The 27914-nt window shown below is 40.5% G+C and overlaps 2 protein-coding genes across 5 annotated transcripts; both read left to right on the forward strand.

Moving 5' to 3' along the window:
• Positions 1–131: 131 nt before the first annotated feature.
• On the forward strand, positions 132–6047 carry fuz (fuzzy planar cell polarity protein). Of its 2 annotated transcripts, none has more exons than XM_089007954.1 (2): positions 132–376; positions 2167–6047. In XM_089007954.1, exons 1-2 carry the CDS (start codon positions 326–328, stop codon positions 3487–3489), a joined length of 1374 nt encoding a protein of 457 aa, XP_088864080.1. In that variant the 5' UTR covers positions 132–325; the 3' UTR covers positions 3490–6047. The 2 variants fall into 2 exon arrangements, with proteins under 2 accessions (XP_088864080.1, XP_088864081.1); XM_089007955.1 differs by having other exon boundaries at positions 132–353.
• On the forward strand, positions 361–27914 carry gpt (glutamic--pyruvic transaminase). 3 transcript variants are annotated; one of them, XM_089007953.1, is made up of 12 exons: positions 361–376; positions 8176–8362; positions 14310–14399; positions 15719–15827; positions 17709–17842; positions 19118–19361; positions 20922–21001; positions 21080–21216; positions 22486–22660; positions 22743–22898; positions 25541–25653; positions 26771–27914. In XM_089007953.1, exons 2-12 carry the CDS (start codon positions 8180–8182, stop codon positions 26859–26861), a joined length of 1512 nt encoding a protein of 503 aa, XP_088864079.1. In that variant the 5' UTR covers positions 361–376; positions 8176–8179; the 3' UTR covers positions 26862–27914. The 3 variants fall into 3 exon arrangements, with proteins under 3 accessions (XP_088864079.1, XP_088864078.1, XP_088864077.1); XM_089007952.1 differs by lacking the exon at positions 361–376 and adding an exon at positions 7544–7667; XM_089007951.1 differs by lacking the exon at positions 361–376 and having other exon boundaries at positions 7786–8362.

The raw sequence follows: 27914 nt of genomic DNA on the forward strand, positions 1-27914 counted from the left end.
TTTCGCTAGGCCTTCGTAAATCACTTGAATGTGATTCACACTCTTGCCAGATGATGGCGCTTATACGTCAGCCAACCACTTTAAACGAAGGAGTATTACTAGTCGAAGAAGAATTAGTAGAATAAAAACAGTGTTGCTACCCATTTGGGGGAGAAAAAAAATAAAAATAAAAAACACGCACACTGGAGCGTTTACGCAAGGAACCGAATTGCGGCCTGTCGTACGTCTCAAGGCGGCAGCGCGACAACGAGTGTACCGCAAAAAGCTGCCTTTGACCGGACCACAATGAAACGCTCTCCACCGACGCCGGTCGAAGAAATGAATCATGGGACCACGTTGCTGTGGAAACGACGGTAACCGGTTTCCCCTTCACCCAGTATGTTAGTTTCCCATAACTAAAAGCTGTTAGTAGAGAGGGGAGAAAAAAATTAACTCCACATTTACTGTTATTAATAGTTATACTTTGACGTCTCTAACTAGTTTAATGCTAGCGGCAGCCGATGCTAACGGCTAGTGGGTCCATGTGTAGCGAGCTAGCATGAGTTAGCACGAGCTCGCTAGCTTAAGCTGTCAGACTGTGATTTCGTACCAAAATGAAATCAAGCAAAGCAGGATGGCGGACCCGGTGACGTGATTTTTAAATAAAATGTTATTTGTTATCGTACAAATTTGATTTTGAAAGCGTTGATGTATGTTTCAATTTGAATTAAATTCGACTTCATTATTTTTCTTTATTGCTGGCCATTCGAAGAATTGTAAAAGCCACAAAAAAAAAGAAAGGCACAAACAGCAACCACCAAATCGTTAAACTCGCAACACGGTGTTTTTATAAACTGTAGACATGTCATTAGAAGGAGCTCCTGAAATAGTGACAAGAGATGAATATTTTACTTGCTTGAATTAAATATTCTTTTTTAAAGGACAACCGACACCATTTTTTGGTTTCGTTACTGACATCAGCGAAACGTTTGATAGCATCTAAAATACCCAAAACACGCAGGCTGATATTTTTAGTCAAATGCAAAACATCAGTAAAAATGAGTTAAAGTGTCCCAAAACTACAGTAAAGTCTCATTATATTGATATCGGTTATATCGATAGTACTGCTTATTACGATACTATTTCTATGAACGCAAGGAGAAAATTTACATGCCGCAGGATCGGATATATCGATAGTCCGATTATATCAATATTTTTTCCGACTCCCGAGAATATCGATATAACGAGACTTTACTGTACTGTTAAATGACCCTGGAAATTGTGAGTTTCAGAAGGTCCCGCCCCCTTGTTCGTGACGTCACGACAGGACATCTTTGCCTTGCTCTAGAATCAAAACAATGGCTTCAGATTCGGAGAAGATGCTTTCTTGTTACTCATCCAGTTATGAATATGATTCAAATACAGTAAAGTCTCGTTATATCGATATTGGTTATGTCGATTGTACCGCTTATTACGATACTATTTCTATGAACGCAAGGAGAAAATTACATGCGCGCAGGGTCGGATATATCGATAGTCCCGGTTATATCGATATTTTTCGGACTCCCGAGAATATCGATATAACGAGACTTTACTGTAGTTCTGAAGAAGAAAGCATACATGTTTGCAATCAATTAAAGAAGTACTTCGAGCCATAAGGACTCCAATGTAGCGTACGAGAAAATGCACAAGATGGCGCCCAAGCTCTGTTGGAAATGAGCTGATTTGTCTGCTGGGAATTTGTGTCAACTAGTATCAAATAGTAGTCTTGGTGCAACACAACGATTCACCATTGCGTTATTTATGCAGTTTTCCTTCGAATTTCGCCATCAACACGGATCAACATGATGTTTTCAGACCAAACCCAAAATGCATTGTGTGTTGCTTTCTCGTTCAGGGGCGTTCCTTTAGTGACGTCACGTTTAGGCATCGCCATCAACTCGAAAACAAGACTTCCTGAATATTCAGCGCCAGTCTTAAAATGTAAAATATAGCTATATGCGGTGGAATCTTTGTAAAATACGCTCAGTAGAAGTCATTTGAAGCGATTTTACAAATTATGGACACAACTTGTCCGGAGGCGTCGGTTGTCCTTTAAATTTGCATTGAAATGTTCTACATTCGTATGAAGCTTAGGAGTATTGGAATTTTCCATCACACTGTTGTGTCTGTTTCTTTGTGGCAAAGTTCGAGTGCTGCCCTAGCATGATGTTCCAAGAGGGCTCCGTACAGCTTGTGTGCCTCACGGCCAGCAGCGGGGTACCCCTATTCACTCGGGGGGCTTCCAGGCAACTCCCCTTTTCAATCATTGGCTCCCTGAATGGCGTTCACATGTTCGGACGTGGACAAGGGGTGACGTTGTCCAGCTGCGAGACCGAAGGCGGCGGGCGAGTGGTGTGGCGAGTTTTCCAGGACAGCGTGATGCTCATCGCCGTGAGCGCAAGTCAGAGTGCAGACAGCAGCAAAGGGGAGCACCTGCATCTCCAGCGCCTCCTGGAGAACGTGTGGAACTGCATGGTGATGATCCTGGGCCAGGATGAGCTGGTCAACGCCAAGAATTTGGAGCGTCTGAAGAAGGACTTGCGCTCTTGTTTTGGCCTCATCGACGATCTGCTGGAGGAACGGCGTCCGGACGTCCTGGGCCACCTGACGTACTGCGCCGACTGCCTGCTTCCACCGCAGCCAGCCCCGCTCCAAGAAGCCGTGAGGAGCTTCGCCAAAGCCGCCGACAGCGAGTTCGGATGCCTTTTGATCCACGGGCGGATCGCCGCCGCCACGGAGATGTGGTGGCGGCTCGCTCCTCAGGAAATCGTCCTGCTCTCGGCTGTCATGCGAGGTCTTTCTGATTCCGCCGCCGCCTCTTGCGACTACCCGGTGTTCCTCCCGCAGGGCAGCCCGACGGTCGCTCACCGTCTCCTTCGTTTCCAGCTGCTTCCCGGGGCCGACGTGTGCGTGCTGTGCGGCCCCGCGCCCTCCCTCCACAGTGCCGAAAGCACCCTGGTGGGTCGCTTCTGGTCTCCCCTGGTGGAGATCCTGAGAGATTGCCTCGCCACGGGAGAACGCCGCCTTCCCTCATCCGTCGCTTTACGGCCCGACGTCCTGGCCCTTCTACTGGTCAACCGCGAAAACCATCGCTCCGTCTCCTGCTTGCCCGTCCGGTTACGCGGCGACCCCCAAAGAGACCCCTCCTCCCCCTCCGAGGCTCGCTGCTGGGAGCTGCTGAAGCTTTTCTATATTTTCTGCATGACGCGCTATTTCAAGCAGGAGGAATCGGACGGCGCCGCCGAGGCGGAAGCAGGAAGCCACCAAGGAAACGCGGAGGACTTTGTCAACGGATTCTCCCACCAGCCACTCAAGTGCTACGTGGTCACAGACGAGTGTAAAAGTTTTGCGCTGCAGACGCCGCAGCATCAACTCTTCGTGCTAACGCCAACGACGGCGCCGACTTTTGCCCTGAATACCATTGCAGTACAAACTCTCTCTAGTATTACTGCTGCTACGGGTTTCTAATGACCTTACCCAAAGTCCTAAATTGCTTCAGTACCACGATAATAATAATAATACATTTTTCAGCGCTTTTCAAAACTCTCAAGGTCACTTTACAGCCACGGGATAAAGTTTTTCTGTGGGTGAGCAGCGGCAGCCACATGCGTCAGCGTTCACTCAATCCCGAAGCAACTCAAATAGGTAGAAAGCTAGCTAGCTAATGGATAGCAAATAAATAGTGAATAGATAGCCAGATAGCCAACTTACAGACAGCCAGCAAGACAGCTAATAGCTAGCTAGTTGGCTAATGGATAGCAAATAAATAGCTAATAGATAGCCAACAGCTATCCAGCTAGACAGCTTACAGCCAGTCAGCTAGACATCTAATAGTTACCTAGCTAGCGAGTGGATAGCAAATAAATAGCTAATAGTTAGCCAGATATCCAACAGGTTAGCCAGATTACAGCCAACCAGCTAGACAGCTAATAGCTATCCAGCTAGCTAATGGAGAGCGAATAGATAGCCAACTTACAGACAGCCAGCAAGACAGCTAATGGATAGCTAATAAATAGCTAAGAAGATAGCCAACAACTAGACAGCTTACAGCCAGCCAGCTGGACAGTTAATAGCTAGCCAGCTAGCTAATGGATAGCCAATAAATAGCTAATAGTTAGCCAGGTATTTAACAGATAGCCAGCTAGACAGTTTACAGCCAGTCAGCTAGACAGCAAATAGTTATCCAGCTAGCTAATGGATAGCTAATAAATAGCTAATAGATAGCCAACAGATTACAGCCAGCCAGCTACACAGCTAATAGCTAGCCAGCTAACTAATGGATAGCTAATCGATAGCCAGATAGCCAACCAGACAGCTAGCCAGCCAGACAGCTCAACCCTGAAGCAACTCAAATAGATAGAAAGCTAGCTAGCTAATGGATAGCAAATAAATAGCTAATAGTTAGCCAGATAGCCAACAGCTAGCCAGCTAGACAGCTTACAGCCAGTCAGCTAGACAGCAAATACCTATCCAGCTAGCTAATGGATATCTAATAAATAGCTAATATATAGCCAACAGCTGGTTAGCTAGACAGCTTACAAGGTCAGCTTTTGAAAATATATTTTTTCTTATATAACTTGTCTATTTTAGGGCGCGCTCATTTTGCTACTTGGTGTTTACTGAAATTGATATTACAGTTATTCAGGGATCAGGTCATCTCCAATCATGGCACAGTTTGTGGAAACGTGAATAATAATAATAATAATAATACATTTAATTTCTAAGCGCCTTTCAAAACTCTCAAGGACACTTTACAGTCATGGGATAAGAACGTTTTAGCTAGTTAGACAGCTAATAGATAGCAAATAGATAGCTAGCTAGGTAGCCAGTAACGGTGACCTGTTTTTTTTCGATATGACGTTTACAGTCTGGCTGCCGCAGAATTTTCATTTTGGGTCTGGTGGGCGGGGGTTGGGGGGGGGGGGGTCAGGAAAGTTTAAAGTTAGAAGAAAACAAAATTATGGGGTGGGAGAGTTATGAGAAAATCCATTTTACATTTCATGGCCCACTTACCAAACTGGCGACGACACTTGACCTCATGAACTGTATATATGCTACGTAAAACCAATCCGATGAGTATTATTATGACAAAGATAAAACAACAATTATGACTTTTGTTTTCATTTGTCATTTTTCAGCATCTTGAATATAAAAGAAATGTGACGTGTACTATTTCTCGTACCGTATTTTCTGGTGTATAAGCCGCACCTAAAAGCCTTGACATTTTCTTCAAAAGATGACCCTGCGCATTATACGCCGGTGCGCCTTATATGTGAAGTCATATTGGAAAAAAAATACTGTATATATTTCTATATTACAGTAAAGTCTCGTTATATCGATATTCAAGGGAGTCCGAAAAATATCGATATAACCGGGACTATCAATATATCCGACCCTGTTTGCATGTAATTTTCTCCGTGCGTGCATAGAAATAGTATCGATATAACCGGGACTATCGATATATCCGATATCGATATAGCGAGACTTTACTGTATTTAGAATTTTTTTTTTTTTTTTTTTTTTTTTCATTCATCGAAGGTACACCTTATTGTCCGTTGCACCTTATACATGGAAAAATGTTGAAAATACACCGTCCATTGAGGGTGCGCCTTATACTCACGTGCACCTTATACACCGGAAAATACGGTAGTTTATCTTTGTTGACATATTATGACATATTTGGAATGGTCACAGAAACACTGAATTGTTTATAAATTAGTTCATGCTAACATTGTATTTATGTATTTTAGATACTAATATTATCCCAGCTGTATTTGTTCTGTGATATCATTTGAAATATTTTATTTTCACATACATACTTGTTACAATTAATATACAAATGTATATTATTATCAAGGATGCCTCATCCCTTGAAAGGGGTTATATCAAAGCATTAAAACAATTTCATTTACTTTGGACATATGTGGACATACTCATTCACTGCCAGACAATGTGGAAAAATGTGTCCACTCCAGTGCCAGGGTTTTTGTCATTGTCACTCCAATTCCAGGACCTACAGAATATTGAGTTTTGAGAACGACATAAAAATTCAATGCAACACATCCATATTGGTTTATACAGACACTCCCCTACTTATGAATATTCGAGTTACAAACAACCGTACATACGACCATTTTTGTGGGTATGTCGAAAAATGTTCAGACAGAGATGCTATAAGTTCAATTCTGTATTGCACGCCTTTTTCCGAGGAGTGCTTCTTTCCGCCTCTTATATCGACGTGAGGGGCTGTGAGAGTGTAGTATTCTTTTCAGTTGTACATGTACATATATTTTATTAAATGTTTATGTTTCAGTACAAACCAATACAGGTTACTTATACTTATGAAGCTGGCGCAAAGCACTAACATGGAAAAAAGGAAACGCTTCCCCCTTGTGGAAAAGTCAAAAACATTGCCAGAGGTCATGGCCAGCGCTCTATTGACAAGCAAACATGAAAAAACAAAACCCGAACAAATTCGGGAATGGCAGTGAATGAGTTTTTAAAATGCTTTTTAAATAGGATTGCGCTCACTGTCCATAAACAGTCAAGACCCTGTGTCATTTTAGTCAGCTCAAATAATTTTACAGTGATACCTTGGCTTACAAATTTAATTGGTTCCCAGACAGAGTGTGTAAGGTGAAAAATGTGTATCCCAAAAATGAATTTCCAATAGGAAACCATTAAAATGAGAATAATCCGTTCCTAGGTCCCCATAAAACATAATTTTCTACTTTCTAATTTACCAAGCCTTAAAACTACACAAAATATACGTTATTTTATGTATACTAAATGTCCTATGGTATTATCACTAAAGAAATAAACGGTACTGTATCATAACGTCGTTTTATTTACCTTTGTGATGGTCGTTGATGGCTTGATGGAATGAAGTGGCCGGTTTCATCAGCATTAAACACTTGATGAGGAACGTAACCTTCTTTTACCATCTTGAGGAATGATCCTTGTAGCTGCTTTCTCTGTGATAATTTTATCTAGTTCCTCATCAATTGTGTTCTGTTTAGCTGCATTGATAGCTTTTTGCATCAAGTGTTCAACTATCAAAGTTGAAACTCTCACTGTCGTCTGCCTGTCTCTTTAATGTTTAAACCACCTCTCCTCATTGCTGCGTTCTTGACCAATCACGTGGCTTTAACCGAAGACTGGGGGCGGGGAATAGAGGACAAAAACAGTCGGCTGCCATTTTGTTGTTAGAAGAATGGGCTTGTTCGCGAATGACACATCACTAATTGAGGCAGCTCTGTATACGAAAAAAGTTTGTATGCCAAGGTAAAGTTCGTATGCCAAGGTAAAATTTTCATAAACTTAATATTCGTGAACCGAAAAGTTCGTAAGCCAGGGGGTTCGTAAACCTAGGTATCACTGTATTTTAAAACAATCTGGACACAAATTTAGAAGAAGAATAATTTATTATTGCCATATCAGCGGAAAAGACCGATACACAAAGTGGCTCTCTATAAAAATAAAAAAGTGGGTGAGTCCAAAATAGGAGGAGCATCCCTCCCTTGTAATTTTTGAGAACAAAAAAAAAACACTCCTCCTAAGTGCTGTCACTGTCAGTCTGTCTCTGTGAATTGCATGCAGCTCCGTGGCCACGTCATCAGTGCAAAACTTGAGCAGAACCGAGCCTGGTATGTTGGATCGGGTACTCGAAGGGGAGGGGTAACACAAAAAAAGGGGGAGGGTACCCTTTTTCTTGAAAGCGTTACCATGTGTGCAGACTTTGTTCCAAACACCCCCTCCCCAACATTTGTTTTCCAAAAAGAAAAAAGAACGGAACCCACTGAATGCTCGGGAACATCTCGAACCTTATTTTTTTGATCGCCCCCATTTTATTTTGGAGGCAATTCGGACTTGCACCCTGATCAAAGTTCAAAGGAACTCTCGTTCAAGGTGGCGGCTGCACTTGCTCGGCTTAGCGTTAAACTTCTCTCGAGTTGACTCCACAAAAAAAAACTTAAAGGGGGGACACATGGCAGCGGTGAGGATAGCGAGGCTGTCGCCCGGCAAACTTGCCCGCCTCACTTTGACTCCAAGCCGGCGTGGAACGTTAGCCGTTAGCGGTGCTTACGGTGGTGGTGGTGGTGGTGGTGGTGTGCCCGCGGTGCGTTCACTGACCTCTCCTCCTATGTCCGCCAGAGCCATGTCCGGCCTGAGCGCCACGCGTTGCGGGCTGCCCAAGGAGAGCGTGACCGAGAACGGAGCCTCGTCGCGGGGCAAAGTCCTAACCATCGACACCATGAACCCCACCGTCAAGATGGTCGAGTACGCCGTGCGGGGGCCCATCGTACAGCGGGCAGTGGAGCTGGAGAAAGAACTATCTGAGGTGGGTCACTATATCAATCTAAATTTGACTTTTACCGTCTTTTTTAATCATATATATTTGTATCTTAATTGGAATATATGTGGTAAATAAGTTATTTTTTTACGAAATTTGCACCCACATTTTTCTTCTGAAATGATTTCATCCGACTAAAATCACTGACTGTGTTTATGGACAGTGAGCGCAATCCGATTTAAAAACCATTAAAAACAACGATCCATGAATAATAAAATAAAATAATATTACGTTCAATGTAAATGAAATGATTTTAAATGCATTTATATAGCCCAGTCCAAGGGGAGGCATCCTTGATAATAATATATACAGTAAAGTCTCGTTATATCGATATTCAAGGGAGTCCGAAAAAATATCGATATAACCGGGACTATCGATATATCCGACCCTGTTTGCATGTAATTTTCTCCATGCGTGCATAGAAATAGTATCGATATAACCGGGACTATCGATATATCCGATATCGATATAACGAGACTTTACTGTATTTGTATATTAATTTTGAAATTAACTTTTTTGAGAGTGTAAGGTCTCTAACACTGCATTGAATTTTTATGTCGTCCTAAAACTCAATATTCTGTCCTGAAATTCGAGTGTCAATGAAAAAAACCCTGGCACTTGAGTGGATACATTTTTCCACATTGTCTGGCAGTGAATGAGTTAAAAAAGAGTCCATGAATGAGTTCACATCTTGTTACACCTCAAAATAATATTACGTCCAAAGTAAATGAAATGGTTTCAATGCATTGATATAACCCCTTTCAAGGGGGAGGCATCCTTGATAATAATATATATGTATATATTAATTGTAACAAGTATGTATGTGAAAATAAAATATTTCAAATGATATCACAGAACAAATACAGCTGGGATATTAGTATCTAAAATACATAAATACAATGTTAGCATGAACTAATTTATGAATCATTCAGTGTTTCTGTAACCATTCCAAATATACAATATTATACAATATATAATATATATAAATATATATGGCGCTTTAATAACAGCTATGTCATACTATGCCAACAAGGATAAACTACTAGATATAGTACACATCACATTGTAACATTTCTATCTATTTGAGTTACTTCCGGGTTGAGTGAATGCTGGCGTGTGTGGCCGCCTGTGACTGCAAAGTGACCTTGAGTGTTTTGAAAGTGAAAATGAAATGTATTATTATTAATATTATTTCTTTTACATTCAAGATTCTGAAAAATTAAAACAAAAGTCATAGTGTAGTTTTGTGTTTGTCACAATACTCGTGGTTTAACATAGCAGGTTTAACATAGCATATACAGCCCCCCCCTTCAAAAAAAAAACTATGGGCAAACTTGATCATTCCAACTTTTATTTTTTGGGGGGAAATGTACATTCATTAGTTACATTGTTAAGTACATTTACTCAATCATCAAAAACATGATTATGTTTACTTTTATTCGGACACTGTTGCAGAACTATTTGTCAAAATTGAAAAAAAGGCAAAAACACTTGTGGTTTGCAGCATAGGCATATTTGGGTGCATGCATGGGATTATTTTATTTTATTTTATTTTATTTCTTTATTTATTTCTTTATTTATTTATGTGTTTGTTTATTTATTTTGCATTTGTTTGGCATTTGCTCACGTCCCCCCCCCCCCTGAACTGTAATTTCAATGAAGGTCATGTGTCATCACTGGGGTGTATTTGTTTGTTCTGGCTAAAAGCTTCTAACATATGTCATTGCCACTTCAACCCCCATCCCCTTCCCATCAACAACTCGGTGAGCTATCACACGGACGCTCGCACCCACATCCTTTTGGCAAAGTCCATCTGTCGGTTAATCATTGAATTTTTATCCCAACAGGAGCCTCTAATGTTATTTCATAATCTGTGCAATGACTGATTTGTACCAGTTTTCCCCGATGGAAAAATCGTGGGGAAAATCGTTATTGCCTGTTTTTATCGCATCAGCTTTGGCTGAGTGATTACAACTGTTAATCAACTTCTTGAGTGAAATGGCTTCATATATCTGCTTTGCAGATCTGATTTTGAATCTAAGATCTAACTATGCATGGAGGTTGTCCAGCTTCCTCCAATATGGACTCTGTTTTGTGTGATTATGAGCGTGGATGGTGGTTTTACAATCTCTTCTCATAGACATTTACAAATGTAGACAAAACTCGCAAATGAATATCATTTGTGTTTTTATGTAGTGAGTTTGCCTCAAGGCTGATTTTCGTCCAGTGGCTTCCTTAAAGGACAACCGACACCATTTTTTTTTGTTTCCGAACTGACATCAGAAAAACATTTTATGGCATCTAAAATACCCAAAACACACAAGCTGATATTTTTAGTTAAATGCAAAAGACCAATAAAAATGAGTTAAAGTGTCCAAAAACGACTTCAAAATGAAACCGGAAATGGCCCGTTTCAGAAGGCCCCGCCCCCTTGTTCGTGACATCACACCAGGGACGTCTTGCCTTGCTCTAGAATCAAAACAAAGGCTTCAAATTCGGAGAAGATGCTTTCTTGTTACTCATCCAGTTATGAATATGATCCAAATAGTTCTGAAGAGGAAAGCATAAATATTTGCAATCGATTAAAGAAGTACTTCCATATCAATTGGAGCCGTGAGCGTCCCAGAAAATGTACAAGATGGCGCCCAAGCACCATTGGAAATGGGCTGATTTGTCTGCTGGGAATTTGTGTCAACTAGTATCAAATAGTAGTTTTGGTGCAACACACAACGCTTCACCATCGCGTTATTTGTGTGTTTCCCTTCTAATTTCACCATCAACACGGATAAACACCAAACAAGACCAGACAAAGTACCCAAAATGCATTGTGTGTCGCTTTCTCAGTCAGGGGCATTCCTTCAGTAACGTCACGTCAGGAATCGTCACCAATTCAAAAACAAGACTTCCTGAATATTCAGCGCGAGTCTTAAAACGTAAAATAGTAGTAGTAGAAGTAGAAGTCATTTGAAATGATTTTACAAATTATGGACGCAACTTGTCCAGCGGCGTCGGTTGTCCTTTCAACGGGTTTCCCGACAAATCAAAAGTACTGTTAAGTGTATTCATTATTTGACAACTTTTCTTCTTTTAGACTGATTTTAATCATTGCAACAGACCAAGAAGGGTTATATTTTCACTGGCGGAACATGCTAACTTACAAACAGGAAGTTTAAAAAAACTAAACAAACAAAACAGCATGCTAACTGACAGCAAATAGTCAATAGCACATATTGCGTCTCCGTCACGCTGCCTGAACAGGTTTCTCGAAAAATAGGAAGTCAACATCATTTACATGTTTGGATTGGATTATATTCGCCCTTATTAGTCTCGCAGTGGAATTGTTTTTTTTTACATTTCACAGCAACAAAGTCATGAAAGGAAGAGGAAAGGAAAGGAAGAAATAGAACAACAAAATGGCAAAGGTTTCTTGAAAGGCAGCACATTTAAAAGCACTCATTCAGTATCTTGTAAATTGTTCATAAAATGCCAACCTAAATATATTGATCCATCAATCCCCTGTCAATGATAAATGACAGCAAATAAGTGTTCATTTTGAGTAACCGGATTGGGCCAGAATATTTTATTTATTTATGTATTTATTATATTTATTTTTATTTGAGTAACGAGACGGTAACACACTCAATTTTGACAGACAAATGAACATTTTGGGCAAAATCAAATATTAGCTGTATCAAATATTAGCTATACAGCTATTTATCTAGCTAGCTATATAGCGAGGTATCTATTAGCAATCTATATCTCGCTGGCTACCTTGCTAGCTATCGATTTCCTATCTATTTGCTGTCTATTAGCTATCTGGCTAGCTAGCTGGCTATATTGTTATCTATCTCATAACTAGCTATATAGCTATCTATCTATTAACTAGCTATCTAGCAATCTATTAGCTAGCTATCTATCTAGCTATCTATTAACTAGCTAGCTGTGTATGTGTGTGTATGTATATGTCTTTGTGTTGTCATATTATTTGTTCTCATTTTATGTTACTTCCGGGTTGAATGAACGCTGGCGCGTGTGGCTGCCGCTGCTCACCCGCAGAAAAAAAAATCCTGTCACTGTAAAGTGTCTTTGAGAGTTTTGAAAGGCGTTTATGAATGAAATGTATTATTATTATTATTATTATTATTATTATTATTATTATTATTATTATTATTAGCTAGCTAGCTAGCTTTCTATCTATGTGAATTACTTCCGGGTTGAATGAACTCTGTTGTGTGTGGCTGCTGCTGCTCACCCATAAAAAACTTATCCTGCAACTGTAAAGTGACCTTGAGAGTTTTGAAAAGTGCTTATAAATAAAATGTATTATTATTATTATTATTATTATTATTATTATTATTATTATTATTATTATTATTATTATTATTATTATGACTCACATTCGGACAAACGTGGATGTATGAATTCCAGGGAAACGTTGAATGTGAAAGTGCTCCTCTTCAGCTCTGTGCGCACAGTGTGTGTTCGAGTGTTGTTTATTTGTACACGTGTCAGTCCAAGTGTTGCTTTTCACTCCCCTCCTGGCTTGCAGCTGCTTAAGCTAACTACACAAACTTGATATGTTAGCTCCTCGAAAACAGACATTAGACAGCTTTACGTTAATGGGTGTCATAAAACCACTTAGGAGGTTAAAGCATGTCTTTGTCATGTGTGTTTATGTGTCATGAGGCATCAGCGAGTCATTTTTTTTTTTCAGTCGTCTTACGGCAGATTGAGCAAGCTTTAAATCAAGGGTGTCAAACAATATTTTTTGCTTCGGGCCACGTTGGAGTTACGGTTTCCTCTCGGAGGGCCATTAGAATGTTGAATCCCTTTCGCATGTTATATACAGAACGCGCAACTAATTGATGAATAATTAGTTAATACATTTGAAGTCAAAAATAATGACTGTTATTGTGGTTTAAAAACGACAATTTGAAATTTTGGTTCGGACTTTAGCAAGCATGATGGAATTTCACAAGTTGGATGTGCTTTCGCGGGCCGAATAAAATGATCTGGCGGGCCAGATTTGGCCCCCGGGCCTTGACTTTGACACCTGTGCTTTAAATGGTGAACTCACTTGCTGCCATTTCTGAATTTATTCGGGAATTGAAAAGTGTGACGTAAAACGCCATTCCGGAATTTGTTCGGGTTTTGTTTTTTCTTGCAAGGGGGTGCTGATAAAGCGCTGGTCAGACCTCTGGCAATATTTTATAATAATAATTATAATAATAGTAATACATTTTATTTTTAAGCGCCTTTCAAAACTCTCAAGGTCACTTTACACCCACAGAAGAGGTTTTGCTGTGGGTCAGCAGCGGCAGCCACACGCGCCACCGTTCACTCAACCCAGAAGTAACTCAAATAGATAGAAAGCTAGCTAATATATAGCTAATAGCTAGCCAGCGAGATAGATGGATAGCTAATAGCCTTCCACGAGCGGGCAGCATTTGCCTTTTGTCCATGTTAGCACTTTGTTCCAGCTTCAGCTGTTGTTATAGCGCCATATAAACCAATATGTATTGTATTGTATTTCGTACAGTCGCCCCCATTTCAAGCGCAGATAACTCCAGACCCATATAACTTAGGAATTAACTTTTTTTCTGATGAAAGAAGAGAGTCTAAGGTTTCTAACGCTGTATTAAATGTTTATGTAGTCCTAAAACGTAATATTCTGTGGGTCCCGCAATTTGAGTGAAAATGACAAAAACCCTGGCACGAGAGTGGACACATTTTTGCACATCGTCTGGCAGTCAATGAGTTAATATGTGTACCAGAATCATTTTCTAGGTCGCAATCTGTTCCCATTTAAATTGGAGTTCCGTCCAAGCGTTGGAATTTAACAACAGTCAGCCAAACCCCCAAAAAATGTCGGACACAAAACAAAAGCTTGATATGAATGACCCAAAAGGTCTTTGTTTGTGTTTGTGTCACGCAGGGGAGGAAGAAACCCTTCCAGGAGGTCATCAAAGCAAACATTGGCGATGCGCACGCCATGGGGCAGCAGCCAATCACATTCTTTCGACAGGTTAGCTTCTCCAAAACACCACCACTGTGTCAACAAGCAAACAGTCAACTACATGCATCGAGTTTTGAGATATAATAATATCAGAATTCCATTCTAACAAAATAAAACAATTCTCATAAAATTCGGATTTTTTTTCTAGATTTATTATTTTTTTTAATGGCATTTTTCTTCAGAAAATATCAGGATTCCATTCTAACAAAATAAAATAAATCTCATAAAATTCCGATTTTTTTTTGTCGTTTTTTTATTGCATATCAGGATTTCATTCTAACAAAATGAAAAAACTTTCCTCTCATTAACCACGCACACACACACACACACACACACACACACACACACACACACACACACACACAGCGAGTAAAAAGTGTACATCCAAGTGAAATGAAAATACACACCAAAAAATCATTTTCTGAGGACCTTTCTGAAACTAACAGATTCATATGTAGACCCTCTAGAAGTGTTTTGAATAAAAAAAAACTTGTGAGGACCAAAAGGTCCTCACTTGTCAAAAATATCCTTACTACGTATGGTATAAAATGTTAGTGGTCCTCACACGACCAGTAATACAAACACACACACACACACACACACACACACACACACACACACACACACACACACACACACACACACACACACACACACACACACATTTCTGTTGAAATGGTTTTGTGAGGTCCGGATAACTCCAGATAAGGAGTGAGGATCACCATTGCTGATAAGTTTAGAGAACTAGTGTTACATTTGAACACTAAATGTCACCCCATTTCTCACTTCAACTTCTTTAAAAATAAATAAATAAAAAGTGGACTTGAAACTGAAATAACAGCAGGAGTGAGGTTTCCGAATGGGTCCATTCAAAGTCCTCACCGCTGTAGTGAATTTGGTTAAAATATCATTTTATTTTCTGTGGTATGAACTTTTGCCTCTCATTGAACACGCACACACACAGACATAAACACACACACAGTGAGTAAAAAGTGTGTGTATCCAAGTGAAATAAAAATACACACCAAAAATCATTTTGGGTGAATTTGTGGGGACCTCTCTGAAACTTTAATAGATTCATATATAGACCCTCTAGAAGCCTTTAGAATAAAAAAAAAAACTTGTGAGGACCAGCCAATAGGTCCTCACTTGTCAAAAATGTCCTCACTACGTATGCTATAAAATGTTCGTAGTCCTCACAAGACTATTCATACAAACACACACACATACACATTCGCCCGCCCATGTCACACGCACACCAAAATGGCTCCTATCAAAACACACAAAGCTTACATCACACTTTCTTTTCTCTGTGCGTGGCTTTGAAGGTGTTGGCACTGTGCTCCTACCCCGAGCTGCTCAACGACAGCACGTTCCCAGAGGACGCAAAGAGTCGAGCGCGCCGCATCCTGCAATCCTGCGGCGGCAACAGTATGGGTGTGTTGCGGTTGTGGTATTTCTTGTAACGTGAACAACCAGCTTTTGATATACGTTAAACGCCTCTCGGGGCTCCTCCTCCCTTTTGAGCAGATTGCGCCTTTGTGAGTCTATGTTGCCATGGTGACGAGTTAGGAGGTTTTCGGAACAAATGTGGCCAACCTACTGGGTCGCTATTTATGGTCCGCGTGAACTCTTGACCTTACTGCCTACTATGCAGTTCCTAAATAAAAAAGTGGGAGGAGCTTCTATTAAAAGCTCCCGCAATTTCACCCACAATAATAATAATAATAATAATAATAATAATAATAATAATAATAATAATAATAATAATAATAATTTTCATTTATAAGCACCTTTCAAAACTCTCAAGGTCACTTTATCGTCACGGGATAAGTTTTTATGTGGGTGAGCAGCGGCAGCCACACGCGTTAGCGTTCACTCAACCCAGAATAACTCAAATAGCTGGAAAGTTAGCTAGCTAGCTAGCTAGCTAATAGATAACTAATAGATAGCTAGCTAGCTAGATAACTAATAGATAGCAAATAGATAGGTAGCCAGCTAGATAGCTAGTAAGCAAATAGATCGCTACCAAGGTAGCCAGCTAGATAGCTAGATAGCCAGCTGCATAGCAATATAATAATAATAATAATAATTAATAATTAATAATAATAATACTTTTCATTTATAAGCACCTTTCAAAACTCTCAAGGTCACTTCATAGTCACGGGATACGTTTTTCTGTGGGTGAGCAGCGGCAGCCACACGCGTTAGCGTTCACTCAACCCAGAATAACTCAAATAGCTGGAAAGTTAGCTAGCTAGCTAATAGATAACTAATAGATAGATAGCTGGCTAGATAACTAATAGACAGCAAATTGATACACAGCTAGCTAGGTAGCCAGCTAGATAGATAGTAAGCAAATAGATAGCTACCAAGGTAGCCAGCTAGATAGCTAGCTAGATAGCCAGCTAGATAGCAATATAATAATAATAATAATAATAATAATAATAATGTTTTCCTCAAGATGTGTTAAAATAAAAAAAAAACTGAGTTATCCTAGAGGTCAATCATATCTAATTTGGAAAACTGTCGAGGTACAAGTGCGTTTTTAAAGCTTTTTAATGCTGAAAAAAACATTTAATGAAGTGTCCCTCTAAAATATGTTAGTCACCTTCAGGGCGTGATCGTGATCGTGGTGGCAATGTACAGACGCTCTCCTACTTACGAACATTCAAGTTACGAACGATGGTACATATGAAACTTTTTGTCATAACATATGTAGTATTCTTTCCAGTTGTACATGTACATATCTTTATAAAGCATATATTTTATTAAATGTTTATTTTTCAGTACAAACCAATACAGGTTACTTATACAATCCTTCAACATTGTTATATAAACCTTAAACATACTTATATACGCCTTATAACGAACATCCCATACAAAATATAGCACTGGAGCAACTTACAAACAAATTCACCTTATGAACGACCGTTCGCTACGTATCTTGTTCGTAAGTTAGGGATGTTTGTAACTCGAATGTTTTTAAGTAGGGAAGCGTCTGTATTCTTATCAAACATCAATAATAAGGTAATCTAGTTTTCAGGTATGTTGTGTATAAAACATAAATTAAAATTATAACAATAATAACTAAAACCGGCATTTTTAATTATTTAAAATGCTAATGCATATATTTTATTAAATGTATATTTTTCAGTACAAATCAAGACAGCCTTAAACATACATACCATACAAAATAAAGCAGTGAAGCAACTTACAAACAAATTCACCTTATGAACGACCGTTCGGAATGTATCTTGTTCGTAAGTTGGGGAGCATCTGTAACTAATTTTTGTTGTCCATTTTACAATTCTTCAGGTTCATATAGTGCCAGTCAAGGCATCGACACCGTGCGTCAGGACGTGGCTCGCTACATCCAGCAAAGGGACGGCGGCATCCATTGCGACCCCGACGACATTTATCTCACCACTGGGGCCAGTGACGGGATTGTGGTAAATGTTTTTTTTTAAGTCAACCAATTTGGGAAAAAAAAAGACTTAAAGGACAACCGACACCTCCGGACAAGTTGCGTCCATAATTTGTAAAATCACTTCAAATGACTTCTACGCAGCACAATTTACAAAGATTCCACGGCATATAGCTATATTTTATGTTTTAAGACTCGCGCTGGAAGTCTTGTTTTCGAGTTGGTGACGATGCCTGCCATGACGTCACTGAAGGAACGCTCCTGACCGAGAAAGCGACACACAATGCATTTTGGGTACTTTGTTTGGTCTGAAAACTTCATTTTGATGGCGAAATTAGAAGGAAAACATAAATAACGTGATGGTGAATCGTTGTGTGTTGCACCAAGACTACTATTTGATACTAGTTGACACAAATTCCCAGCAGACAAATCAGCCCATTTCCAATGGAGCTTGGGCGCCATCTTGTGCATTTTCTGGGCGCTACATTGGAGTCCAGACACCTCATAATGACATGGAAGGACTTCTTTAATTGATTCCAAACATTTATGCTTTCCTCTTCAGAACTATTTGAATCATATTCATCACTGGATGAATAACAAGAAAGTATCTTCTCCGAATTTGAAGCCATTGTTTTGATTCTCGAGCAAGGCAAAGACGTCATTCCGTGACGTCACGAACAAGGGGGCGGGACTTTCTGAATCTCGCCATTTCTGACCTCATTTTGTGGCAATTTTGGGACACTTTAAGTCATTTTTATTGGTGTTTTTCATTTGACTAAAAATATCAGCCTGCGTGTTTTGGGTATTTTAGATGCTATCAAACGTTTTTCTGATGTCAGTTAGGAAACAAAAAAAAATGGTGTCGATTGTCCTTTCGGCTACAATGTGACCACTTCATTGATTCCTCCTTCACCTCCGCTCACCTGATGAGGCTTGTGAGTTGTACTACCATACTTACACCACCAGAGGTCACTAATAAACTATTCTTTCGAAGCATTGTGTGTATTTTTTTTTTTACTCAAAATCAGCGACACATTTAAAGGACAACGACACCATTTTTTTGTTTCCTAACTGACATCAGAAAAGCGTTTTATAGCATCTAAAATACCCAAAACACGCAGGCTGCTATTTTTAGTCAAAGGCAAAACACCAATAAAATGACTTAAAGTCTCCCAAAACTGCCACTAATGAGCTCGAAACTGAGGAGATTCAGGTTTCAAACCTTTGTTAATTTACTAGATGCATCCTTGCTTTACCTTTTATCCGTATTATTTTTGTTTGTTCATCGGTTTTGTCTTAGACAATGCTGAAGCTGCTGGTGTGCGGCGAGGGCGCGTCACGCACCGGCGTGATGATCTCCATCCCGCAGTACCCTCTGTACTCGGCGGCGCTGGCCGAGCTTGGCGCCGTGCAGATCAACTACTACCTCAACGAGGAGGCGTGCTGGAGCATGGACATCGGCGAGCTTCAACGGGCTCTGGATGAGGCACGGCGCCACTGTAACCCCCGAGCCCTGTGTATCATCAATCCTGGGAACCCCACCGGTAAAGTCCGCTTCTCTGATTGCTTTTTTTGCATCAATATATAGTTATCCCTTGGCTTACGAACTTTTCGGTTTACGAACGTTAAATTTATGAATATTTTCAACTTTGATAGTTCAAAAGCAGAGTGTCGACTGCAAGGTTAAAATATCCCATCAATCAGGCTCCACAAACAACCCGCACAAGCCATCTGTACACTTGATGCAAAAAGCTATCAACCCAGCTAATCAGAACACAATTGATGAGGAACTAGATAAAATTATCGCAGAAATTAAAGCACCTACAAGGGATCATCCCTCAAGATGGTGAAAGAAGGTTACGTTCCTCATCAAGTGTTTAATGCTGATAAAACCTCACAAAGGTAAATAAAACAACTTTATTATACTTATTATATTTATTATAAGCAGATTATTTTCTTACAGACATTGTATTACAGGTGTTTCAAATACCTGACATGTTTCGGCGTATACTTCCGCCTTCGTCAGAGTGTCGCATGTCAGGTATTTGAAAGACCTACAATACACTGTCTGTAAGAAAAGAATCTGTTTAAAATTAGATATCAAGTAGACAGGATGAACTATAACTTTATTATACCGTACAGTTTATTTCTTTAATTATAATACCATAGCACATTTATTATACATAAAATAAGGTATATTGTGTGTAGTTTTAAGGCTAGGCTTAGAAAATTAGAAAGTAGAAAATTATGTTTGATGGGGACCTGGGAACAGATTATTCTCATTTTAATGGTTTCCTATGGGAATTTACTTTTTGGGATACACACTTTTCGCCTTACTTTGTCTGGGAACCAATTAAGTTTGTACGCCAAGGTACCACTGTACTATTTCTTGGGAGAGAGGTTCGGCTAAATCAATTTGTTTTTTTATTTACCGTATTTTCTGGTGTAAAGGGTGCCAAGAGCAAGCCGAACACAAAATGCAGTCAGTGTGCACTTCGGAATTTGTTTCCAGGCGCAACAAGCATTATTAAAATGGCCTCAGTGGGATAGCATCTTAAGTGACTAAAGAAATGACTTCTATATCATGATTATTTTTTGAACTACCGTTTTTTTATAATCATAATAATAATACATTTAATTTCTCAGCGCCTTTCAAAACTCTCAAGGACACTTTACAGCAGGGGTGTCAATGTCATTTCTTGCCGCGGGCCACATTGTAGTTATGGTTTCCTCTCGAGGGCCGTTATGAATTTGGGGAACCCATCAGAATGTTTAAATCCCTTCAAATATTACATATAGAGCACAGAGCAAATTAACGAATAACTCATTTTCAAATCTGAAGTCAAGAATAATGACTTTTATTGTGGTTGACATCCAAAAATATGAAATTTTGGCTCAGATTTTAGCAATCATTATGGAATTTAACAAGTTTGATTTGCTTTCGGGGGCCGAAAAAAATGATGTGGCGGGCCGGATTTGGCCCGCGGGCCTTGACTTTGACACCCGTGCTTTACAGTCACGCGATTTGAGAATCGCCAGTAGATGGCGACAAAGCAACACAATCACGCAGCCTGATCAACCCCCCCCCCCCCCTCTGCCCACAGGCCAGGTTCAAAACAGAAAATGCATTGAAGATGTCATCCGATTCGCCGCCAAGGAGCGTCTATTCCTCATGGCCGACGAGGTGATCGCTCGGCCTCCTTTCACTCTTTCTCTCTCTGAAACAAACGCTTCTTGTCATGACGTTCATCTTCTTTTTCAGGTGTACCAAGATAACGTGTACGCTGACGGGTGCCAATTCCACTCGTTCAAGAAGGTGCTCTTTGAAATGGGCCCCGAGTATTCCAACACGGTGGAACTGGCCTCCTTTCACTCCACCTCCAAATGTTACATGGGAGAGTAAGTGACCACTTTTGAGACCTTATTCCATGTATCATTCTTGCGGAGGGGGTGCCGATTAAGCGCTGGTCAGACCTCTGGCAATCCTTTTCCCTTTCACGAGGGGCCAGCGTTTGCCTTTTGTCCATGTTAGCATTTTGGTACACCTTCAGCTGTTGTTAAGGCGCTATATAAATCAATATGTATGTATTGTGTTGTATTTTGTACAGCGGCCCCCATTTTAAGCTCAGATAACTCCAGATCCATATAACTTAGGAATTTTCTGCTAAAAGAAGAGAGTCTAAGGTTTCTTACGCTGCATTGAATGTTTATGTTGTCCTAAAACTCAATATTCTGTGGGTCCTGCAATTTGAATGAAAATGACAAAAACCCTGGCACTGAAGTGGACACCTATTTGCACAGCGTCTGGCAGTGAATGAGTTATATAATGAGTTAATAATAATCATAATAACAACAACAACAATAACAATAATAATAATAATAATAATAATAATAATAATAATAATAATAATAATAATAATACATTTGATTTTTAGGCGCCTTTCAAAACTCTCAAGGACACTTTACAGTCACAGGGGTTTTCTTGTGCGGGTGAGCAGCGGCAGCCAGCGTTCACTCTACCCGGAAGTAACACAGCAGCAAAGTTATGAAAGGACAGCAGTGATACATCGGTTTTCGACGCTAATCTGTCCCAGAAACTTGTTTGAAAACCGATTCGTTCAAAAACCGAAACATAACTTTCCATTATAATCAAAGTAAAAAATTGTAATCTGTTCCAAGTCTCAAAAATTGTTTTTTAAAAGCACTTTTTAACTATTCTACAGCATGGATAAATATGTCATAAGGTCATTTGTAAACTACTATAAAAACAAACTGTAATGTTTTATGAGTCCTCGAACCCGATTGTGTGTGTGTGTGTACCAAAAACCACTGGCAGTGGAGTGGACACATTTTTTTGCACATCGCCTGGCAGTGATAAATAATAAATAAGTAGTTTTCAATTTTCTTATCAAAAATAATGACTATTATTGTAGTTTACATGGGACTATTTTAAATTTTGGTTGAGCAAGCGTCATGAAATTTTACAAGTTTGATTTGCTGTGACAGGCCGAATAAAATGAGGTGTCGGACCAGTTTTGGCCCCCGGGCCTCGACTTTGACACCTGTGATCCAGTGCATGACTTTGAATCATTCATGCTTACATGATGAGTCTATTGATAACAATTCTGGATAGGCGTGTGCTTTTATTTCACATTTTCAAATTCCCAGGTGCGGCTTCCGTGGCGGCTACATGGAGATCATCAACATGGACGACGAGGTGAAGGCCCAACTCACCAAGCTGGTATCGGTGCGCCTTTGCCCGCCCGTTCCCGGACAGGCACTGATGGGCCTGGTGGTCAACCCGCCGCAGGCCGGAGAGCCGTCGTATGAAAATTTCATGAAGGTATAATGAAAAAATCTCATTGAACAAGTCGTTTTCTGTGAGTGCTTTTTTTTTAATCATTTTATTTTTCTTTGTCATTCAGGAGCGCACAGAGACCCTCAGTGCCTTAGCGGACAAGGCCAGGCTGACAGAGGAGGTGCTCAATACCGTACCTGGCATCAGCTGCAATCCTGTGCAGGGCGCCATGTACTCCTTCCCGCGTATTAGCATACCTGAGAAGGCTGTCAAAGAAGCCGCGGTACGTCATTCACTATCAAAACAGAACGTTTGGGCTAACGGTCGTTTTCCATATGGGAAAACTGACTATGAATTGTTGTCATCATACAACCTTTTTTTTTCTACATGCAAGTTTTCATGCCAATCCTTCCAAACTGCTTGGCACACATGCTAACAACTAAGCTAACATGCTGCCACCCCCAAAATGCGAGATGTGAGTGATTTGTCGTTCGCGAACGAGCCCGTTCTCCTAAAAAGAATATGGCGGCCGACTTTTTTTTTGTCCTCTATTCCCCGCCCCCAGTCTTCGGTTAAAGCTACGTGATTGGTCAAGAACGCAGCAGTGAGGGGTGGTGGTTTAAACATTAAAGAGACAGGCAGACGACAGAGAGAGAGTGACAAAAAGGATAGAAGACAGTGACATTTTCACTCGTTTCAACTTTGATCGTTCAAAGGTAGGGTGTAGACTGCAAGGTTAAAATATCCCATCAATCAGGCTCCACAAACAACCCATCGGTACACTTGATGCAAAAAGCTATCAACCCAGCTGAACAGAACACAATTGATGAGGAACAAGGTAAAATTATCGCTGAGAAAGCACCTACAAGGGATCATTCCTCAAGATGGTGAAAGAAGAAGGCTACGTTCCTCTCAAGTGTTTAATGCTGATAAAACCGGCCAATCAAGCCATCAACGGCCATCACAAAGGTAAATAAAACTACTTTATTATACTGTACTGTTCATTGATTTAATTATAATACTATAGCACATTTATTATACATAAAATAAGGTATATTTTGTGTGTATATTTTAAGGCGCAGAAAATTAGAAAGTAGAAAATTATGTTTTATGGGGACCTGGGAACGGATTATTCTCATTTTAATGGTTTCCTATGGGAAATGAATTTTTAGGATATACACTTTTTCGCTTTACACACTCTGTCTGGAAACCAATTAAGTTCGTAAGCCAAGGTATCACCGTACACACACATACACTCACATAACGTTATGTATAATCTACTTTTTTTTTTAAGGCGCCGCTTTTATCGGCATCAACAGAGAATTTGATGAGCTTTGCACTCGGTGAGCCGAGTCGCCAATTGATCCTGGTTAACTTCCCTCGGCGTCATCAGGTATCTCGACGCCGCAACGGCTTTGCGTGGGCATTGCGAGCAAGCGACGGCTTGGGAGGTCATTAAAGCGAGCCGCCCGCGTCATCCATTAGGCGTCCTCGTACATCGCCCGTCGCCTCCGAGCGGAATCTGAAATCGAGCGTGCGATGTCGCCTTTTGAAGTCTCGGAAGGCCGCTCGTGCGTTCCGGCGACCCTGGAATGCGAACCGTGTTCTATCCGCCGCCCCTTTCCGTCTGGCCCACTTCGCCGCAGAGTGTTTAATCCAAACCTTTTGAAGGAAAATATGGGGGCATTCAGGACATGGAGGGCACTAAAAATACAGGATGGAACGCAACGCAACAAGAGTGCCACTCACTACAGCCAAAATGGTTGCCAGAGGCCAAACGTGCCCACTTTCGAGGACCTCTGGAAAGGCACAGCAGCTTAAGAATGAATGAATGAATGAATGAATGAATGAGTAGGTGAGTGAGTGGCTTGATGGGTAGTTTGAGTGAGCGAGTGAGTGAGTGAGTGGGTGGATGGGTAGGTTGAATGTGTGAGTGAGTGAGTGAGTGAGTGAGTGAGTGAGTGAGTGAGTGAGTGAGTGAGTGAGTGAGTGAGTGAGTGAGTGAGTGAGTGGCTGGATGGGTAGGTTGGATGGATGCATGCATGAGTGAGTTGAGTTTTGATGGATGGATTGTTCGGGTGGCATGGATGCATGAATGGATGAATGAATGAATAAGGGTGTGAGTGAGTGTAGGGATGAGTGAGGGGGTGGATGGGTAGGTTGCATGGATGCATGCGTGAGTGGGTTAGTAAGTTTTGATGGATGGTTCGGGTGGGATGGATGCATGCATTAATGAATGAATGAATAAGGGTGTGAGTGAGTGAGTGGATGGCTGGATGGGTAGGTTGGATGGATGTGAGCGTGAGTTTTGATGGATGGATGGTTTGGGTGGGATGCATGCATGAATGAGTGAGATAGTTAGTGTTGGGTGAATGAATGAATGAATGAGGGTGTGAGCGAGTGACTGGGGTTGGATGGCTGAATGAGTGGGATGGATGGATGATGCATTTGTGAAATAATGAGTGAGTGGATGCATGAATGGATGGTTTGAGTTGGTGGGAGATGGTGTGGGTGGGTTGAGTATGGTGGATGGATGAATGAATAAATGAATGAGTTAGTGGGTGCATCCATGGGTGGGTTGGGTGAGTGAGTGGGTGGGATGGATGAATGAATGACTGTACAAATGAACGAGTTTTTTGTTAGTCCTTGAAAACCCTCATTTGAAATGTTTTCACTCAAGCCCAAGCTCTGTCGAATTTAACAGAATCGCTTTGATCCCATTTTATAACAAAGTGAGTTGAGGAGCTTCATACAGTGCCGCAGGAATCACAGCCATTCGCAGCAGCGCTTGGTCCCCGTCGGCCACTTGAGACTTGATTTTCACTGTCTTGGATTCATGTATTATTCATCATCATATCTTTTCCTGTTCGTTTCACCCACTCATGTCGGAAGCGTTGTTGTGACACACGTCGTCTTATTTTGAAGGGACAAGGCCAACAGCCTGATATGTTTTACTGCATGAAATTGCTGGAGGAGACCGGCATCTGCCTTGTCCCTGGCAGCGGCTTTGGGCAGAAGGATGGCACCTACCATTTCAGGTCAGAAAATACACACGTCTGCTAAACACACACACACACACACACACACACACACACACACACACACACACACACACACACACACACACACACACACACACACACACACACACACACACACACACACACACACACACACACACACACACACACACACACACACAAGTTTAGAGAAGAACTAGTGTCACATTTGAACACTAAATGTCACCCCATTTCACACTTCTTTAAAAACAAAGCAATTAAAAAGTGGACTTAAAACTGAAATAGCAGCAGGAGTGAGGACTCTGAATGTGTACATTCAAAGTCCTCACCCCTGTAGTGAATTTGGTTAAAATATCGTTTTACTTTTTAAAAAGTGTGTGTATCCAAGTGAAATGAAAATACACACCAAAAAAAATCATTTTGGGTGAATTTGTAAGCACCTTTCTGAAACTTTAACAGATGCATATATAGACCCTGATGAAGCCTTTAGAATGAAAAACTTGAGGACCGGCCTCACTTGTCAAAAATGTCCTCTCTACATCTGTGTAAGCTCTCAGTCGTACAGGAGTGGTCCATCGATGAAAAGGTTTCTTCAGCCTTCATCTGTACTTCTTTGTACGAAACATTTTCATCGATGTCCTCACTACCTTAGATGCTCTTCTTTCATCAAAAAGAAAGATAAGTCCAAAGTTATATGGGCCTGGAGTTATCTGAGCTTGAAATGGGGGCGGCTGTACAAAATACAATACATACATATTGATTTATATAGCACATTAACAATAGCTGAAGCTGCAAAGCGCTAACATGGACAAAAGGCAAATGATGCCCCCTCGTGGAAGGGAAAAATCATTGGCAGAGGTCTGACCAGTGCTTTATCGACACTCCCCGCAAAAAAGACAACAACAAAACCTGAACTAATTTGAAAATGGCAGTGATTGAATTAATCTTCCCGTTATGAGTGTGTAAAAAGAATTAATCGCAGTAGAGTCAAACTAAAGTCAATTGATATCAGGTTAGTTGAAGGCCATTTTTATTTTTATTTTTCGAATTTAAAAAAATGATCACTATAATCATTTCCCCCTCCCTGAAAAATATGAAAACTATTTTTCATAAAAGTATTGTTCTTCTTGTACAGGATGACCATCTTGCCACCAGCTGACAAACTGAAGATCCTCCTGAGCAAAGTGAAGGAGTTCCACCAGAAGTTCACCAAGCAGTACTCCTAAATCCACTGCCTTTCTCGCACACATGCACACACGCACACACACACACACACACACACACACACACACACACACACACACACACACACACACACACACACACACACACACCGATTCCTGTTTCAATGGTTTTGTGAGGTCCGGATAACTCCAGATCAGGAGTGAGGACCACTGTTGCTGATAAGTTAGAAGTAACACGGCAACACTAGAAGAACTAGTGTTACATTTGAACACTAAATGTCACCCCATTTCCCACTTCAACGTCTTTAAAAACAAAGAAATTAAAAAGTGGACTTGAAACTGAAATAACAGCAGGAGTGAGGTTTCTGAATGGGTACATTCAAAGTCCTCACCCCTGTAGTGAATTTGGTTAAAATATCGGTTTACTTTTTGTGGTATGAACTTTTTCCTCTCATTAACCACGCACACACACACACACACACAAACACACACAATGAATAAAAAGTGTGTGTATCCAAGTGAAATGAAAATACACACCAAAAAATCATTTTGGGTGAATTTGTGAGGACCTTTCTGAAACTTTAACAGATGCATATAGAGACCCTCTAGAAGCCTTTACAATGAAAAACTCATGAGGACCGACCAAAAGGTCCTCACTTGTCAAAAATGTCCTCACTACGTATGGTATAAAATGTTAGTGGTCCTCACGAGACTAGTCATACAAACACACACATGCACACAAACACATGGAACTATTTAAAAAGCCTTTTGCCGAAATCCCAATCCTCCTTTTTTTTAAAGTGCCTTCACATTGAATCTTAGTATCGCACTTCCTTCCTTCCTTCCTTCACATGAACGTTTTCTGATGTCCAAACAAAGGCACCTAAACCGAATTCTTATCAAAATTGTACAACTGCAACGAAGGGTGAGTATGAAAAAAATATGCCATTTTTATTTTTTCAATGACAAAAAAAAAAAATACTAATAATAATGCTGCTAACAGCCACAAAGTATTCATTGCTACGGACTGTAAGTGACAAAGGAAATATGCAGAAAATGTCGTTAGCATCACCAAAATAAATGTCACTCTCCAGA

This window comes from Hippocampus bargibanti, linkage group LG11 (assembly GCF_051943395.1).
Source record: "Hippocampus bargibanti isolate YZ-2025 linkage group LG11, ASM5194339v1, whole genome shotgun sequence".
NCBI lineage: Eukaryota > Metazoa > Chordata > Actinopteri > Syngnathiformes > Syngnathidae > Hippocampus > Hippocampus bargibanti.

Coding starts and splice junctions, on each gene's coding strand:
- fuz (XM_089007954.1), top strand. CDS start 326: ATGGGACCACGTTGCTGTGGAAACGACGGTAACCGGTTTCCCCTTCAC. Junction 377..2,166: donor ACCGGTTTCCCCTTCACCCA/GTATGTTAGTTT, acceptor TTTGTGGCAAAG/TTCGAGTGCTGCCCTAGCAT.
- gpt (XM_089007951.1), top strand. CDS start 8,009: ATGGCAGCGGTGAGGATAGCGAGGCTGTCGCCCGGCAAACTTGCCCGC. Junction 21,217..22,485: donor TCCAAATGTTACATGGGAGA/GTAAGTGACCAC, acceptor TCAAATTCCCAG/GTGCGGCTTCCGTGGCGGCT. Junction 25,654..26,770: donor GATGGCACCTACCATTTCAG/GTCAGAAAATAC, acceptor CTTCTTGTACAG/GATGACCATCTTGCCACCAG.